We start from the raw sequence: 21,482 nt of genomic DNA, 5'->3' as shown, positions 1-21,482 counted from the left end.
ACATTTGTATATTCATTATAATTATACATACTAATGTAAATAGGATTTCAATGTACATGCTGTTTCTGACAAACATTTCATATGCCTGATTACAAATGTGTAACATACTTTTAGGACATTTGGATTGTATTTACAAGAAATGCGTATTTATATGTTTGAAAAATTAAAATTCTATGAAAGCGCTAGGTGTTGACATTGACAGTTACGAAATCATTTAATAAATTAAAATTTAAGATGTATTATTATAATATTTCTGTTAGATTAAATTTATTTACACTTTTCGATTTTAATTAAAATATCAAATTTTTGTATTACTTCTTAAAAACTTGTTTGTTTATAATCAGTATTTAAGTTGAAAATATTTTTGACATCAATGTTATTGATTCTGTTTAAAATGGTTTGTTTTAGGGTGGGCAATATTTATAAATAATTCAAATATCTATTTCAATTTTATCTTAAATGTATACAAAATATAAGCTAAGAAATAATAATGGGTACATCAGAAAACAATACTTCTAATCAATTCAATGTTTACTATAAATCTTGAATCAAGAAATCTTTTCTTACTTTAATTCCGAAATTGTACAGAAAACTTACTCGCTTACAAGTTTAACTTTATTTACTCTATACTTTGATACCACCGGATTAAATACTTCAGGTTGATACTACGATCACTATTTTGAGTGTTGAACGAGTTAATGATAACAGCCCCTTGTTGTCTCCAGGGGCTCCAAGTGGAACACCTCAGGCTGCAAATGCTTTAGAATTTAGCGAAGCTTTGTCGGTGCCTTCTAAAAAATGTCTTCCCTTTTACAACAATTTTACGGAATCGTCTTTTGTCATCTTGGACAGAAAGAAGAGAGGCCTCAGCGTCTCGTTCCTTGATTTTTCCTCCTTGACACCTCCAGAAGAGTCTCTACTTTAAAGTCAGCTTGACCTTCATGCTGAGGTCATGTACTGTCGAACTCTTGTTCCTTTTTAACAGGTCAGTCATTCCTTCCGACGTGTACCTAACGTCATCTTAGTTGTTGTTATTGTATTAGGTTTCTCTATTTTGCATCCCATCAGAATGCACATGAATGCGGACGACCCTCAGCAACGGCGTACGTGGACTAGGAACTTACATGTCATGATGCTGATGGGATCTGTTATCAACTAGCCTCTTCATTCACTGGCTAGCCCTCCAGATCCTTGATACTGCTACCACATATCTTAAGCTTCAAAGGGCTTTTATAACGCTGTGCTTAACAGTTATGATCTTACAACACAAATAGATAGCCAAATCAAATTCCAAAGCGTAAAATCTATGTCGTCAAAGAAGGATGTAGGATTGGAAGACATGTTCTACATTCACTATATTGACATGATGATACTTTTAGTTATGAAAACTATAACATCTCATAGCCATAGTCATAATGTGTATTTAAGCGTTCACATCACGACAAGACAGTTATGGGGAAAGAACGGGACTAGGTTTTTGCAATGCTCTTCATTCAGAAATGTCCGTTAATAATAACTGGCAAGCGTACTATCGGGGAAATGTGTAAACACATTAACTCAGTTTGTTTAAAGAAATCAGTTGTTAATCTTCGCGATCTATGATGTATGTATGTACTTACTGCAAGCATAGTTATAACCTAAGACAGAGAGCATATGTCAGAAGATTAGTTCTCAGTTTTAACAATTATCAAAAAGAAAATGTTACTGAAAAAGTGTCACTTTGGCACTCCTCTTTTTTTCAAAAATTGATAATCTATATAAGAATTAAAATCTATCTGCCTAGAGTAATTAATACTTATTGTAGACATGTGTTACTACTAAGGTATCATAAGGGAATTAGCGAGTAAATGTACCCAAGTGATTTGACTGCCTACTTAACACTGCGTTTTTCTACACTCTTATATTTGAGAATTTTTGTTGAAATTTTAAATTAAAAATTTACTGAAGTTGCAAAATTATATTTAAAGCATAAGTTTTATTGTAAAATCACCATTTGCCATATTTGTCCGTGTCAGATACTATTATTAGGATGGCTTATATTCTATAATGTATATGAAAGCAATCATGAAAAATAATTAAAATTTGTGTGTAAATATTTTAAAATTAATGCTTCATATATTTAAAACTTACGCTAAAAAATTAATCATTACATTAAGCAAATTTGGAATCTATTCGAAATTTTACACAGTAATCTGAATGTAATTCACATATATTGTCCTAAGATTACAATTCAGACAACAATTTCGTCAAAACCTCTTCATTGCTTATTATCCTATTGTGGACACCACAGGACCTCAATTAAAGCTATACTGGATCTTTAATTAGAATAATGTTTGATTGCTCTATTACCAGATTTGTGTTCAGTAGATCCCGAAGTTTTTCTCTCACAGATAACACGTGTTATACATATATACAATATAAGGGAATTAAGCTAAAAATTCTCCAGTGATAATTTAAACTGTCTACTCTATCTTTATATATTCATATACATAGAAAACATTTCTATATTTTATCAATATAATAGGAATTCCACTACTTTTAATATACAATACTCCTATGTATAAATATACACACACGCTTTTTGGTAATTGTAGTTGTGGTCTAGAAGAAAACACGTCCTTATTCCGTGCTTGAATTGAATTTTAAGAAACTACAAATATCTATTTCTTTACAACTACATGTGTTTGTGTGTGTTTGAGTGTTTGAACAATCTTTGGCTGTCATTTTGCTACTTCACAAAGGAACAATGCAATTGCACATGTACAACATAATTTAAATTTTATTTCAATTCTTCTACTTTTTTCCCTCTCTCAAAAAAAAAAAAAAAAAAAATGAAAATACGCTCTTGAATGCAAAAAATAAAAATTATACTGATTTTATGCCAAACGTGCAGCTAATGCAGATAAGTCCATACAATTCAATAGATATTTTAGCTGACTTCCCTTAACTCCACTTACTCTTAACTTCTTTAGAAACATTAACATCAAATCCCAGAAATGAAATGAAATTAAGTTATTAGACATATTTTTTTTATAAAACATTAAAATTTCAGTAGTTCAAACCTACTCCCATATAATGAAGAGGTTATGATGCTTTTGTGCTGATGTTTGTAATGTAATAAAATATTAGTTCTTCAAAAAATCGACTCATAATGTGTATTTTCGTAATATAGATAACATTTTTTTAGAATAAAAGAAAAAGACGAAACTAAAAAAATGTTTTTTATTAATTACAATTTGATTAAAGTGTAAAGTTCATAACGGAAAACTTGGTTTAAATTACCAAACTGATTTACAGCAAATTAAAATAATATTTATTTTATTATTTTAATGAAAAACATTTTTAAATTACCAAGAATTCCGAAACTAATTTAAATTCAAACATATTTTTTTATAATTAATATTTATTTGTTTTTTAACCCTTTTTAGTACATAATGAGCTGCGTTTTTCATTTAAAAAAATATGTTTTTTATATATTTTCTAAAGAAATGCAATAATAAATTATTGCAATTATATTGAAAACAATTTATTGTCAATATATTTTTTAGACTTAAAAAAATAATAATTCAATTTAACCTTTTATAATTGACCAATGAACAATATTTATTGTAATGATGTCTAACGAAAAACCATTTAAAGGGAAAACAAATAATTTTGAGAAAAAGTAATCTTTAATATTTTATTCATGGCACATCATACGAATGATAATGATGCTATTTGAAAAGTAACATCTTGCTACTACTACTACTACTATTCACTGATGGCTGCTGGTTCTGTTGTTCCTGCTGCTGTCAGTGGTAGTGCTATCGCTGCCAAAACATACACCACATCCACCAACAGCCTCGTACATCCTTTTCCTGTTGTTATTCGAAGAGTAGAATTTTTGGTCTTTTATTTGCTATTTAAGATATTCCTTTTCTTGAGTTTTTTTGTTTCTTCTTTTAAATATATTTTGGTAGCTTTTCGTCTTCGCTTCTTTAACATTTTAGTTATTCAAAGTTGTTGAAAAAAAAAACATTGTCAATTGTTGTTGTAGTGTTTTTGGTGTCATACTTATGGCAGTGTTATTCTGTTTTCTTTTCTTATTTCTTGTCTACCAATATTTGTCCCTGAAAAGACTTATTTCTTTTATATTTTGGTGTTTTCAACTTTCTGATGTTGTTTTCCTATTTATCCTTTTATTCATAAACCCCTGCCCACTCAGTTGTTTCTTTATCGCCTTATGGCCTTGTTTGTTATATGTATATTTTGTCCCTCTGTCTGCCAGGATGCTTTTGGTAGGGTGTTTATAAGTTTTTCTTTTAAATTATTTATTAGAATTTGGAAAACTGAAGCATGTAAAAAAACTTAATTTATAATTTATTATACAAAAAATGCTTAATGTTATTTGGATCTTAAGAGGAAGGTAACCGATGTTATTACACAACCATAACTATATTGCATCTGATTGTTGTTAAGAAAATGGAAAGGAAACTAGATAAAACTAAAATTGCTTTAAAATGTAAAAATTGTCATAAAATTATTTAATAGTAATAAATCATTCTAATATATATGATAAATTTGACACTGGATTTTGGTTCTACTTACTATGTTAAATTATAATATCCGATTCAGTTATTTGAGAATTTACTCATTATAAGGGAAAATACAAGGTAGACATGTTATATATTCATGGATATCAGTCTAAAAATATTTGGGTCCTCTTTTAATAAAAAATAAATTGAAGTTTTAAATGCAAATTTAAAAGAAATAATATATTGCTACGACGAGGGTTTGTAGTACTTAATAGCAGATTTTGACATTGGAGCACAAACTTAAATATGATCCTTTTAAAAGGATCAAACCCGAGGTGAACAACTTTGGGAATCTCTTTCCGCTTCCTCAGTGGACTCATGAAGTCCAAATTCAAAACAACTACATATTTATTCCCTCTTCTCTTTAACAATATATTTAGTTTATAAAATCACAAAGAAAACAGCAAATTAAACTAGAAATTGAAAAAGGAACCTTTTCAAAAGACGTTTTTAGGTGCTAAGAAGTGAACTTTGGTACACAACTATAGTTGGAAGGCTATTATACGTTTGTGCTGATGTTTGTAGCACAAAAAAATATTGTTCCAATACCCACATTAAAGTATACCGATCGATTCAGAATCATTTTTTGAGTCGATTAAGATATGTCCGTCCATCTGTCCGGCTGGCTGGCTGTCCATGTAAACCATGTGCGCAAATTACAGGCCGCAATTTTCAAGAAATTTTGATGAAATTTGGAACAAGCTAATTTTTTTTGGCATACAGCCGTACCTCCCGATTTGAGCTTTTTATGCCATAATTACGTCAAATATACTATTATCTCTCTAAAAATGGCACAAATAAGTTCTATATAAGTATAAATGACACTGCAGATTTTCGTAGTGATCGGCCCTTATACAAACCACTCTTGAAAAAATGTCTTAAACGTCAAAATTGACTGTTAACCATTTGTATCGCATTGAAACTCATCAAAACAAACTGTTATTTAAAATTATACCCTTTTCCCAAATTTAATGAGGGCCGGCCCATGCTTGACCTATATTTTATATAAAGCCTCATTTAGAAAATTTTGTTTTTTTTATCAATAAATTGCATAAATACTTTGGAATTTAGGTGAAATTCAACATAAAAGTTTCTTTATGAAATATAAAAATTTTAAAGATATACTCATTTTGTAGGGTATTATATTGTCGACCATGCCCATACTTTCCTACTTGTTTTTTATGCTGAAAAAATCTACAAAATTAACTTAATAAAATCTTTCCCTAGCAATGCTTCTCATCTAGGTTCTCATAATTTTCTATATTTGTTATATAAATTTTCTCTTGAATACCTTCCTCCTAAGTGTCAGGAAGGCAGGTGTATAACAAAAAACTATATTCTACAGCCAAGATCTTAAAGTTGTTTATGTCTGTACATTTTCATAACTTTAAAGTAATAACATTTAGTTTCCCTTAATATTAAAATACCAAGCAAAATTTAAGTATAATAAGTATAATTTTTTGTTATACGTGCAGACGATTTAACTAGCAGAAAGAAACAATTTAGATTTTCATTTATTTCTTTTGGTTACTTTTGTTTTTTTTTTTTGCTTTCTTTTAAATTTAGTATTTTTATGCTAGTTTAAATGGTGCATATATATATGTGGTGAGTTTATGTCATATGCAAAATGATTACGGGAGAAAATGCCTAAAATGTCGTCTTAATAACATTTTTAGGACAAATCTAAAAAGGTCGAAGTTTATTTCCACTATATGAATAGCTACTTATACATACGTATGTATGTACATAAACGTATAATACATACATATGTATGTAAGATGTATACATTTAATATGTACTTAGGTCTCTATACAAGTAGATGTGAATGCCCTATGAATACCCTGTCGTCCGATGAGTCTATTGTAAATAACTATATTCGAAAATACTTTAAAAATTTCATTTTCTAGTCAAAGAACTAGTTAAAATTTAAGAAAAAAAGGTATATTCCATACAAAACTGCTGGGTAGATGTAAATACGTTTAAGTAGTATATAGTAAATATATTTTTAAGACTATTTGTTAGAGACCTTTTTTTGTTAAGCTTTTATTTGTAGTCAAAACATACTTAAAAAAAGGAAAACAAATACATACTTACATACTAGAAACAACCAAGAAAAATAAAATCTTATTGAAGGTACACACACAAACGCATATGTATAATACACATATAAGTGTATGTATGTTAAAATTTAAATGTCATATGCTTTAATATCCTTTTAGTTAGAAAGCAAATAATAATAAAAAATAAAGGAAAAAAGAAACATCTAGGAGGATAACGAGAAAAAATAAGAATGTATTTTTTTGTGGGTTTTCATCATTATCATTGTCATTATCATTATTTATTTCATTTTTATAAACATACTTAATATACACATACATATGTATATGTATATGACACATGTTCAGTTATAAACTCCTGCCACCACTACTTTGAAAACTCTACACCACTATAATAGGCAGTATATTCAGGTTTAGTAATATTATTTGTAAGGTAATTGATTTCATTTTACAGTATAACAACGGATCAAATATATCATTTGGATAGTTTTAACAATTTCGGAATTAAAATTTCTAATTAGTACTTATTTTTATCAAAAAAGTACTTTTTTAGGTATAAAAGTACAAAATTAAAGAAACAAGATCTTAAAAATTTTACTTTTTTATTAGGCATTAAAATCCTTGTATTATTCTAGTCCATTGGCTAGATTATAGATTATTATTATTTGTTATTCAATAGGGCATCATTGGGTCGTTGAGGTTCTTTTTATAATTTTCATAGATATATTATATATAAATATATACTAGTTTTTGGGGTCCCCCAAAGCTTAAGGTAACGTTAAAACATTTTTTCCCACAAATTACTTTTATTGAAAGGTTCGTTCGTTCATTCAATTTCTCTCCATTCTCTCATTATTGTCCTTTTAATATGTTCTATGTATGTATGTAAGAGTGTACCCAAAATAACCCAAGCAAAAATGCAGAAAAAGTGTTTTTGAACTATTAAACTTTATGTTTATGATGATGAGACAGTACTGAGTAGTATGTATTAGTATGTAGTTGTGTCTCGCCATTTTTATATTTTCCTTAATTAAATCACAAAAATTCAATAACAAATATTTAACTATTAAATTATGAAAAATTTAAGAATTTCTTTTAAATAACTACACATAGATTTTATATTCATATTGAATACATCATGAAATTATTATGAAATGGTTTTATAATTTTGCATTATTAATTATATCTGCTTTATTATTGTTATTATTATTATTATTATTTGTTTCACATTATGTATGTATAGGTTTAAGTGTAGAATTGTAAACAAATTACAATATTTAAAATAACAATAATAAATATTAAATATTCAATTAAAAAAAATATGTATAAAATTATAATGGATTTAGCTAGATCTTCGAATTGCATGTATTTGTAATTCAGAAAAAAAAACAATTTAAAGCTAGACCGACCGGGCCTTAAAGCTGGATTTTTATATGTTTTTAAAATCCAATATATATTGTACTTTACTCATGTACTATATTTTTACTCAGTTGTATTATCGCAATATTATTAGCTTCAATGGGTGCCTGGTCCGTGCTGTTTCTAGTATGATATTGGAACTAATAATGATGGGTTATGCATATATATGTATTCAAAATTTTATGTAAACAATGCAATCGTTTAAAAAATATTAAAGTTTTGACCCACTGTAAAATGTAATAGAAATATATTGATAATATTAAATCAAATTTTGTAATACCAACAAATCTATAGTAGTAACAAGTAAGAATGTATAGTCGGTCATGGTCGACCAGTGAGTAGTGTGTAAAAAATGTCAATTATTTTCAATAATAACAAGTATGAATTTATAGTCGGACATTGGCGACCATATGATACCCTACACCAGTCAGTATGTTAAAATGGTGGATTTTTTTATATAAAGCATTTAATTTATTTTATTGTTAAATTTTTTACTTATTGTTGACAGAAAACAGATTTTGTACAAGAGGGCTCATAGGGCAGAAGGTTTAAATATGGGCCTATCCTTATAAATTTTGGTAAATGAATTTACGTCTACTTAATGTCATTTATGTAGATTTTGATAGTTTTATTAGTAATTATAAGTTAATTTTGACCTTCATATCATTTTCTGAACGGGAGTTTGTATGGGAGCTAGGGTCAAATGAGGCCTGATCTCTATAAAAATTAGTATTGTAATTTATTGTTCTATAAAACTAATTTTTGTTGATTTTTGTTGACATTATAAAACATTTAACGTAATTGTGAGCCTAAAGGCCCGATTCGGGGGGTACGGTTGTATGGGGGCTAGGAGAAATAATGATTCGATTTCAACCGTTTTCAATAGCGTTCGTCCTTGAACGAAAAGAAGAGTATGTGCCAAATTTCATCAAACTATCTTGAAAATTGCGACCTGTAGCGTGCCCACAAGGTTTACATGGACACACAGACAGCCGGACGGACGGACAGACGGACACAGCTAAATCGCCTTAGAAAGTGATTCTGAGCCTATTGGTATACTTTATGGTCTAGGGCCAATATTTTTCAGCACAAACGCATAATACCCTCCCCACTATAGTGGTGTAGGGTATAAAAACCATTCAAATTTATTGTTGCCCTAATTACGAAATATTTTTACAATTTGTTGAAAAATAAGAAATTCTCTGTAAAAGAGGTAAACATGGGCCTATCGTTATAAATTTTGACAGAGACATTTACGTCTACACTAAAGTTATTTATGCAAAATTTAGTGTTTATAAGTGATTGTGGCTGGAGGCTTTGGTCAAATGAGAACCCGGTCATTACGAAAATCGGCAGTATCTTTAAAAATTATTTTAAAACTATGTTTTGCCTATACAACAGCATTTTAATATTATAAGCTCAAAACCCCTATTCAGGAATATGGTTGCATGAGGACTAGACGAAACAATATACCGATTTTAACCATTTTTAATAGGCTTGTTCTTGGAATAAAAGATGTGTTAAATTTTATCAAATTATCTTGAAAATTGCATTGCGCACAAGGTTTACATGGACACACAGAGCTAAATCAACTTAGTAATTGATATTAAACCGATTGTTACAGTTTAAGTTGTGAGTAGTACCTATATTTTTAAATGTTACAAACATTAGCACAAATGCATAATACTCCCCACTATAGTCGTGTAGGGTATAAATAATATTAAATAAATTCTATTAGAATTTTTGACATTTCTGAGTACAATTCAATTAATTATACAAAACTAAATGTGAAGGGTAAAAGTGGCTTATTAATTGTGTATTAAAAACTCCTTATTTCTACAACATGTTGTAATATAATATTATCCCAGTTTTTTTTTTTTGGGTGATTTTTTAGATACATAATTAAATTAAACATAAAAATATTGCATTTCATTATATCATTCATCTTAGTAAGCAAATCTGTGATTATTTTAATTATTTTAGCCACGTATCAATGCATCAGTTTAACAATTATTTATATTTAAATATAAAAACGTATTTATGTATAAATGTATTATTTGTACATGTATTTTTATTTGCTAAATATTTATATGATGATTTATAATTCTTAGCATTTTTTTTTAATATAAATATTCATATGTTTTTAACACGCTTCAAACTAAAACAAATTGAAATAGTAAATAGTGCATACATATACATATTTAATTTAATTATTTGCAAATATAGACAGGCATATACATAAATAATCGCACACATATGTAAATACATATCCGACATTCCTCATACTAGTTATAATAAACAGTTCATTGTTAAGTTGCTTTCACCATTTCTGAAATTTCATTTAAATTTACTAGAAAAAAACATAAGTAAGAAAACTTACCACAACATAGAAGGCAATAAGTGCTCCAAATGCAGCTCCTTTGGTCAGTCTATGAAATTTTTATGAGCTGAAGTTGAAAAAAAATATTTTTGAAAATAACTAGAATATATTTTCGAGTGTAATTTTAGTATTTTTTTCTTTTAAATTATCATGTGTTTGTTTGGTTTTTTTTTGCTTTGTTATTATAAAAACCATAATTTATTATTTTGACAATTTATAATATTGTTAAAAACAACTAAAATTAAAGGTAAACAAAACAATTGGATATTATTTTAATATAAATATTATAAAAATGTTAATGGTTACACTGCGGCCAATTTATGTATTTACATGTATACATACATATGTAATACGTACAAACATTTTTATGTATGCACTAAGAACATGCTACTGTATTGTTTAATTTTATTTTACATATTTTACACCCATACAAATGAAATTATTTTAATATGCAACAAATTGTAGCAGAGTTTTTTTCTATGCTGCAATAATTTTACATAAATTATGGCATTTTATTTAACCGATGCTTTAAATAACGTTTAAACGATTTATAATAAAACTACTTGAATATTGTGTGTATAACTGATCCGACATGAAGCAGTTATGATTTTAACACAGGCTTGCCATAGGGGATATGTCGTTTTTATTTGATTCCAAATTCACTACATCTGAAGTCATAATCAGGAAGAAATTTTTATCTTCTTTTTTGGAAGTTATTAGAAAATGAAATTGTTGTATAATAGAATACAATTAATTTGATTCAAATAATAAGTATTAACATAAATAAATAAATGAATTACAAGCATTTGTCAGTTAACTCCAAAATAAAATTGATTTAATTCAAAAATTTTCAGTAAAAAAATATACTTTCAATTAAAAAAAATGGGTTTTTCGACCCTTTAAAAGAAATTATATTTTTTTGGAAGTTCTTCGTTTTATTTTTGCTGTGTTATTTTTGGCCTCAAGTACTCTTCACCTACACAACAAACGTTTAAATACTTAATAGGTTAAGCGTTTAATTGCATTAAAATTTTTAAAGTTCTGAGAAATTTAAAATTCACAGGAGCAGTCCCTAGAAATTTATTTAAATTCTGGATGCTTATAGAAAGGGGAGTCGTTTATGCTATGTCCGTCTGTCTGTCTTTATGTATGTTGAAATCCAATTTCTGAACTCCGATGATATTTTCAATATCCAAATTTTTATAATTTTATTAACAATGATTACGAGAATTCTTTATTTTTAATCAGCATCATTCGGTTTATAATACAATGAGATATGGGTAATAATCTGGAGAAAAAAGTATTGTTAAAAAATACACAGTGAAAACAACAACGTGAAGCTTCAAGTTCAGCTTAAATCGACAGCAACATAAAACATACATATATACGTTTTTGGGGAATTATGTTATGTTTGTCAGTTATGGTTAAGATATTTTTTAAATTGTTTAAGAAGAATAACCAGTTGTTAAACGATAAGTGGAGATTTTAAAAATTGGGGATAAAGGAGGAAAAAACGGACGGACTGACATCGACAAAAAGTATACAGATTGGTATACTTTATCGACCCGTATTTTTGGGTGTTACTAACATCAGCATAAATGCATAATATCCTCCACACTGTAGAGGTGTAAAGTATAATAAATAAGTAAAATAATAAGTTAAAAAATACTCTTACTAGTTTTTCTGTATATAAATGTTATTAGTAATAAATCTTGTATACGCAAAACTTTCAATAAAATAAATTGAAATTATCATAAGATTTCAGTTAAATGTTTAAATCTATTTTTTTGTTTTTGCCACAAAATAAAAACTTTTATCGCCCTTGAAAGATAACAAGACAAATGTGAATTTAATTTATTATTGATAAAATTACTATCAAAATGAGAATCTCTTTTAGGGATTTTCAAAAAAACGTATGTTTGAATATGTTTGAGTGTAATCAATTCAATTTAACTAATTTATCTAAACTAAAAAGTTGAACCTGCGTTGTTCTTTTTTTCTGTTACTGGTATTGAACAGTTTTAAATTGATTGATTTTCCTTTTTTTTTGCAACTTAGGGATAAAATAAAATTTTCCAAGTATTTTGTTACATACAATGTGATGGATGTTTATTGAATAAAATAACAACTACAAAATGTTGTTTCATTATTTTCTTATTTTTTTTAGTATAAAAAATATAACTCTATAAAATGTATTAAAAAAATAATAATTGAATCTTTAGATAGAAAAAGTTTTGAGAATTTTTCAAGTTTATATTTCTATAATAAATGTATACTTATATTTATATGTAAATTTAAATAAATGAAATATTTATGGGTCCTCACTTAATCCGGGCCATACATACTTAATTACATGTTTCTAGGTTCAATATTGTAAAAATTGCAAAAAGTACCTTTTGAAAAACGAAAAAGTACCAAAAACTCCCCTTGTTTGGGTCCTCACTTAATCCGGGCCATGCATACTTAATTTCATGTTTCTAGGTTCAATATATATAGAAATTTCAAAAAATACCTTTTGAAGAACGAAAAAGTACCAGAAAGTCCCCTTTTATAGGTTCTCACTTAATCCAGGCTCTACATACTTAATTTCATATTTCTAGCCAATAACAAAACATTAGTGCTGCTCTCGCTCTGCTACTCTTGCTCTGCTGCTCTTGCTCTGCTTTGCTTTTATAAACAAATTACAATAACAATATTTACCGTATTGTTATGTATTTTGTTTTTGTTTTTTGCAGTTTCTGTCTGAGCATGAATAAAAAATCTAAATTTTATATGAAATTTTCAGAGGTTGTCTCGGTTTTTTGCTCATATCTCCGTTATTTATGGACCGATTTCGCTGATTTTAAAAGCGTTCTTGCCGGTCGTATGTCTGATAGAATTATGCAAGACGGACAGACAGACAGACAGACAGACAGACAGACAGACAGACAGACGGACATGGCTTAATCATCTCCGCTACCTATAAGGATCCAGAATATATATACTTTATAGGGTCGGAAAATTATATTATAGAAATTACAAACGGAATGACAAACTTATATATACCCTTCTCACGAAGGTGAAGGGTATATAAATATGTTGCAAATAAAATTATATTAATAAATCAATAAATTTGACACTATAAATAAAAGTGAATAAAAGTTATGTAAACATGCATGCACAAGTTAAGGGTGTTCTATAATTAGAAAGGCTCGGTTCTCACACAAAAGAAAACAAGTATGAATGTATAGTCGGGCGTAGCCGACCATATGTTACCCTACACGAGTCAGTATGTATGTTAAAAATGGGGATTATTTAAAAAAATGAAGCATTTGTTTTGTTTTTTTAATCTTATTTCGGAATATTTTTACTTTTTTTTTTTTTGCAAAAAAGAGATTTTTTAGGAGGGCTTAAAGGGGAGTAGGGAAAAATATGGCCCTATCCTTAAAAATGTTGGTAGGGGGAGTTAAGTCTTCTTCAATATTATTTATGAAGAATTTAAAAGTGTTATTAGTGTTTGTAAGTGAATTTAGACCTTTAAGTCATTTTCTAAAGGGGAGTTTGTATGGGGGATAGGGTCAAATGAAGCCCGATCATTACAAAAATCGGTAGTGTCATTTAAAGTTCTATAAAACTAAGTTTTGTCGACTTTTGTTAACATAATAGATCATTTAAATTAATTATAAGCCAAAAGGCCCTATTTGGAGGTATGGTTGTATGGGGGCTTTGTGGATGTCGCCCCATAATTGAACCTATACTCCATCAGAAAAATACTTTTACGCTAATTACTGGCTTAAAAATTCGAGTACAGTGACGAAATTCGACGTGACGAAATTGATAAGTTCTATAGGGAGCGAAATCTTTCTACCATTTTTTACGAGGATCAGTCCATAATTACCCCACCGAAAATGACTACAATGCTCATTACTGGTTAGAAATTATACATAAATATGATTTGTATAAATAAAAATTGTTCTACGAGATTTAGGGATGATCGGTTCATAATTAGTCTTACCGCCACATATAAGTTAACCTTAAGAAAATTACTTTAACTGGCTGATAATACGAATACCCCAACGCTATTCCATATAAACTAATTTTAGGCTAAAATGACTCTACCATATTTTATGAGGATCGGTCCATAATTGTCTCTAACCCTGTATAATTTCCCTTTAAGAAAATGTCTTTAATGTTCATTACTGGCGTAAAAATATAATTATAACAATAAAATTTGAAATAAATAAGGAATTGAAATCCTCCTACCGTCGAATCCGAAATTTTCACTGTCAATAGTTAAACCCCCATTAAGAGAACTATTTCAAATATTAACCTGATATTCACATTAGTATCGATATATAATAATAAAATATTCCAATTATCAAAGTTTATTTATATGGCAATGATTTGATGGTGGATATATAAGATTCGGCATAGTCGAATATAACACTCTTACTTGTTCATTATTGTGTTCTTATACTTAATATTAATTTTCATACTATATAAAAAATATACCTCATAAAATTGTCAACAATCATAGCAATTTTAGTACAATTTAAAATCTATTAATTTACATCAAAATAATTTGTTTTGCCGTTCAAAATATACAATTAATATTACATTTAAATCAATAATATTTTTTTAACAATAATTACAGAAATCTGATTGTTGTAAATTAATAGCATGTCATAACTTTTGTGCCAGCGCTTATTATCAGCAGCCTTGAAAAACAATCTATTATTTGTAACTACAATAGCAACGTCAATAGCTATAACAAAAACAATCTTAAGTTAATAAAACGAGAAATTGAGAACGATATAAGAAACATGTAAATCACATGTTTTCTTTTTTCTACTACTCTACACAACCAACAAATTTTCAAAATAAATCGCTGTATTTAACGTTGTAAAACATAATAATAAACATATGTTGTTAGTGTTATTATTGAAAATATTTATGTAAACATTCAGGCATGAGTTTATGTATAAATCAACATACAAACATTAATTATCAAATATAAATATGCAGGCATACCTATCATTACAACAAGTGTTACATATATACAAAACATCTTAAAGCTAGGAAGGAAAAAAAAAACAAACAAACAACTGCTATTGAGTAATACTATATGAAAAATAAATTACACGCCTTTTTAAGGATGTGTATGTGTGTATATTTTTATTTTATTTCATTTGATTTTGTGTTTATTTTTATTTTTCTTCATTTGGCTTTAACACTAATTTACATAAAGATTAATATGAAGCCTATAAAACGTATCTAATGCAAAAATATTTCATTTCGATAACAAACACATATCTACATTCATATACATATTTCTATGAATGTTTCTGCAGTTGTCTAAGAGAAGTGATGAACTGCCAGTTTCTTTTTTTGTTCTAAACAAGAGTAAAAGGAAATAAATAAAAAAAAAGTTGTTTGTATGTTTCCCTACTCAGACTCATTTATTTTATTCATTCATTGATTGTTGTTGCTATTGTTGATACTGTTGATTCTGAAAAATTTTAACAATTTCAAGATGTCTGACTTCGATTATTTGCATTGAATGAAACAACAACAATAAACTTGTTATTTCTGCTTTTAATATACAGTAACACATACATATATAGAACTGAAATCTATGTTTGTATAAGTGCGTATGAACTTTCTTTTTCTCCCTTTTTATTTTCATTTTCTAGTACAACTAGTACCCGAAACTCATACACTCTCACATGTAACTCAAGATTAAAATAATAAATTATTATAATAATTTGAAACGATTTGTTAGTTCTAAATCATGCTGGATAAGCGCTGGCGTGTGATTAATTACAAGTGACGTTGAAATGTTCATTTGTTTTATTTCTTTGCCTTTTCATTTCGTATACATTACGAACTGAATATTCCTTAGGTCCTTTCCTTTCGTCTATTTATTTAAGTTGCAAACTTTGTGTATATTTCTTTGGTTTCTTTGCTGCTCTTGTGCTTTTTAAGAATAACTTGGGTTCTTTTAAGTTTCTTAAATTTGTGCCAACCACAAAATCAAAGAATTAATTATACGACATGTTTTTGAAAGAATTACAGCAATTTGTGAAATATTAAAAATTGAATAACTTCAATGGGTTTTCAATATTCAAGGTTTGATATTTTCATTCCTTCCTTGATATATTTTTGATTTTAAATAAAAATCTCATGAATATTATGACCAAAAATCACAATATATTTCTTATTAGATTTTAAGGAAATTTTAGCAAAAATTTCATTTCAGGATTGATTTTAATGAAAATTCAACCAAAATGTACTAATAGAACAATGTGAATTGTATTCTAGGTGCTGCCTATCTTTTCTACAAAGAATTCACACTTTCATAGCTCTGTTTTTATTATTGCTTATTTGGCTAAATTTTTGTTTTGTTTATTCGCTAACTATGCGTTTGTAAGGAGAAAAATAATATGTATTTGTTAGTGCCTCAAAAACAATAACAACAATTACTACAAGAAAATATATCTTAAACGAGATAAAATATGAAATACAACTACAATCTCTGAATTGTAATGTTTTATTTTCTCTGTAGGTTTCCTTAAGTTTCTTTAGTATCAGACAAGTCTGTCCAGCTGTCTGTCTGTTTGCTAAATTGCCCTCACTTTTTTTATTTGGTTTTGAATATTATTTGGTTGGAATTTATCTTTTAAAATTGTTGATGAGTAGCTGTTGACTGCTGTATAGTTGATTACATCATTTTAATGATACTTCCTACTCTATTCGTTCATTATTTTATTCATACATCCATCTATCTATTCATCCATCCCTTCAAGTCATTGTTTTGTAATTGACTAAGGTCTTTCCTGCAGGAGCATTACTACTGCCATCTTTATAGTCCTCCTCATCTAAAGTTATATCTTGTCATGAACAAAAAAAAATGGAATGGAAAAATTACAAAAGTATTTTAATCAAACTTCCATTTATAATAGCAAAAGTATTCGATGTTTTTTATTAAGTATGTAAATATTAGGAGGGTATTCTATGTTATTTGATTTATGAGTCTGCAAGTTTAAAGAAAAGCTTAAGTTATCTTTATTTTAGTTTTTGTTATATTTTAAATATTTAACTAATACAATATGGAAATAACAACTTGAAAAAGTAAGTGCCACACTAATGCAAATATATGTATATGTGTGTTTATGCGTCTACTAAATATCCTTAAGTTGGATGGGTGGCTATTATACGTATAGATGTGTATTTATAAATCTACAACTTGGTATAAGTTTGTGGCAGTAGCACATACAATCATAAATAAACTAAATTTCAAACATAACAAGAAAAAAGAAACTTAACAAAAAAGAAATCCAACACAAACAGTTTCTATCAGTCGAAATTAATTTTTGTTTCGTAGCCAAATGACAAATGAACAAATTCGTTGGTTTTGTTTTCCTCTTTCTCTCTGGTATATCAAATTCTGGTAATTTTTGTTTCCTTAAACATCTAGAGTTATTTATATCATTAACGTATTATTATTCGTATTGAATATACTGTATATTTAATGCTAAACTTTTGCAACATTGGATTTAGTAACAAATTTTCTTCATTAAATTGAAAATTGAGCCTCAAAAATAATTTTGTTTTGTTTTGCTTGACAACATACTTAATACTTGTTTAATACGAAAGTAATTATTTGAATTCTTGTAGAATAAATTAAACAAATCCTGAAAATTGTAAATATAACTTTAAGATATACTTCACATTAATCAAAATGTAAATGTTGTTGCCAGTGCGTGTATTAATATATAAAAGGAAAATTGTAAATTAATCTGGTATGTACTTAAACAAATATTCCAGTTTAATATGTATTTCTAATTAAAATGCATTTAGTGGGAATATCTAGATTTTTGGCATGTATAAAAGGGGAAAAAATAATTATTTTGTCAAAAAACTATTATTTGAATGACCCTGTTTAGGGTATTGACTAATATTTTTTACAAAATGCTGTACTAGAATATATCACTGAAACAGACATCAGATATATACCTTACATTTAAAATTTATATATTTGATTGTATTTTGTTGTTGTGCTATTTTTTAAGTGGAAAATATTGGAAGAACCTTATATAGTGATCTAGCTGTTATGTTATCTCTAGCTGAAATCTAGCAAAAAATCAGTTTTTCTATATGTATCTGAAAGTGCCCATAAAAGACCAAAAAAATATAGTAAGATATTTGAATTTAAATTTGACGATAGCCTGCCAAGGACAAACTTCCATTTAGGAATAAAAAATCATGTTATTTCTTACTTAAAACATAACTTTCGGAAATTTTTTATTTAAAATATATTTCAAAAACTAAGATATATTTACCGTATACTTACATAATTATTCATAATTTTATTTTCCTAAATTTATTGTGTAATAATTATACCCTACACCACTATAGTGGGGAGGGTATTATGCGTTTGTGCTGATGTTTGTAACACCCAAAAATATAGGTTCTAGACCTTAAAGTATACCAATCGGCTCAGAATCAGTTTCTGAGTCGATTTAGCTATGTCCGTCTGTCTGTCTGTGTGTCCATGTAAACTTTGTGCGCACGCTACAGATCGCAATTTTCAAGATAATTTGATGAAATTTGGCATATACTCTTTTTTTGGTTCAAGGACGAACGCTATTGAAAATGGTTTAAATCGGTCCATTATTTCGCCTAGCCCCCATACAACCGTACCCCCCGAATAGGGCCTTTAGGCTCATACTTACGTTAAATGTTCTATTATGTCAACAAAAATCTGCAAAACTTATTTTTTAGAACGATACTACTAATTTTTATAGTGATTGGGCCTCATTTGACCCTAGCCCCCATACAAACTCCCCTTGTTTTTTTTTTGTCAATTATACGTAAAAATGTTCCACAATACGGTTAAAGAACAAATTAAATGCTTAATTTTTTTAAAATGATCCACTTATTTAACATACTGACTGGTAGGGTAGGGTATTATATAGTCGGCAATGTCCGACTATACATTCATACTTGTTTCATGTGCCACTATAATAGTTTACATGGCCGCGTATACATAATACTGACTGATTTTCATATGAAAATATATAACTCATACGCTGCGACTGCCCATTAATATAAAACGAAGAGTTTGTCAATCAAATTAAATCTAAATAAAAAATACATTTGTTGTTTCCAAGATATTTGCATCTAAAATCTACAAAAGCTTGGCAAAATTGAAAACAAACACACTCTTTTTTCACTACTTATTTTTATAAAATATACTAAATTTGTGCAGTAGTTTTAAAGTCCTAATTTTCTATATCCGAATTTCCTTATTATCTAATCAATTTCAAACAATTTCATTAATAACAATCTCACTTGATTTTGCCATTTAATTTTTCTTCAAAAAATATACAGCACTTAAAGATAATTTAGCTTGACAGATTGCTAATTTTCCAATTTGTTTAATAAGATTTTATGAAAATGTTTATGATCCCTTCAGAAATATTAATTAAGAATTCAAATGATGACTCTAAGCAAAGCTAAACATATAAAGGGCACATTTTGTTGCTATCTATTGTCTTTGTTTTTGTGAGCTAATTATGTTCAAATGTTCATTCATGCTTTAACAACTTCATATTTTAATATTTGAATTAAAAAGGAGGAAAAATATATATTCTGTTTTATATCTTTGTTTGTTTATTTATGTCAATTATAGATATTGACAGTTCAGCTTAGTTGTCTGTCTTAATAAAGTATAAAAATATTTGCATAAAAATATAGAACAGCTAAAGAATAAATTATCAAAATGAAAATATTTTCCAATTTAAAAATAATAAAATATTAAAAATTTTTGAAAATTTATACTTTTTATTTTTTATTTCATTTCTGACTAAGAACATTTTAGGAAAATTTTATTCCTTTTACATCTATGATTTATTAAAAGATTTGCTTTGTAAGACCAATTGTATCTTTGATCTAAATTTCTTTAAATCAAGTGTTTTTGTAATTAATGCAATGTCATTTTTAATATTATGTATTAATGGTTTTAATCTTTTACAATATAACATAAATGTTTACAAATGACCATATTTGTATAAAATCTAAATAGAATGCAACAAAAAGTATTAATTTTTCCCTTTTTTGTCCAATTTCCTTAAAACTTTTTGACAAGTATATTAGAATACTAGAAACAAAAAACTGTCTAAATGGACTGAAATAACAAAAAAGTTGCCTGCCAATGCAGTAAACAATATGATATAGTTGACGACTTACAACTAATCCCTTAACACCCCACCTCCCTACTCTACAAAAGGAAGGCTGAAAATTAAAATGAAATGAAAAATTAACTACCATAATAAAAAAGGAAGTATTTCAATGAGAATGATTTAAAAAAATAATGCAGAAAACATTTGCAGTCATGGCCGACACTATAGTACGCTACACCGGTTATTGATGTATATTACTAATTAAAATTTACCTATTTCCACTAGTTTTCTTTGATCAATACATACAAAGACACCAACTTGATCGAAAATAAGTATGGATATCGCCTTATTAAAAATTAATTCTGAGTCAATACGTAGATGTAGAACCACAATATGTACATGTTGTAAACAACAGCACAATTTCCCAATACCCTCTCTACTTGATTAATGTAGAGTCCTTTAAACACAAATAAAAAACAAACCATCATCAAAAAAATACCACAATAACAAATAAAACACAAAGAAAGCACAAAAAGAAAAAAAGCTTGAGTTCAGTGAAATGAAATGTCTAGAAATACCACCAAACTGGCTTAACAAATGTTTATAATTAATCATTGACCAAGTTCCATAAAATCTACAATATACTACAAAGCTTTAATACTGCTGCGCGTGGTAACAAAACAAAAAATTTTAATTCCATCTGAAGGATTTAGTGCTGCTGCTAACCAAGAGTGTAATTAAGATATTAGATGTTAGTAAATATTAGTTAAAGAATTTGCCAAGTCCTTCTTTAGTTTAGTACTTATTAAAATCCCAACCAAAAACTTACTAAAGATACTGATAACAAACTTTTCTATTTACTTTAATATTTATAAGACTCCATAGAAGA

The 21,482-nt window shown here is 27.6% G+C and overlaps 1 protein-coding gene across 1 annotated transcript in view; it reads left to right on the top strand.

Annotated features, from left to right (window-relative positions):
- Nucleotides 1-3,760: 3,760 nt before the first annotated feature.
- The window catches only part of LOC124420503, a 61,317-nt gene continuing 43,595 nt past the window's right edge, over nucleotides 3,761-21,482 (top strand). The window contains exon 1 of the mRNA XM_046953471.1: nucleotides 3,761-3,844. Within this exon, the coding sequence (XP_046809427.1) occupies nucleotides 3,761-3,844 (84 nt within the window). The remainder of the gene's footprint in view (nucleotides 3,845-21,482) is intronic.

This window comes from Lucilia cuprina, chromosome 6 (genome assembly GCF_022045245.1).
Source record: "Lucilia cuprina isolate Lc7/37 chromosome 6, ASM2204524v1, whole genome shotgun sequence".
In the NCBI taxonomy this organism is placed as follows: domain Eukaryota; kingdom Metazoa; phylum Arthropoda; class Insecta; order Diptera; family Calliphoridae; genus Lucilia; species Lucilia cuprina.
Note: the sequence above shows the minus strand (reverse complement) of the source record. Positions and strands in the feature narration are given on the sequence as shown.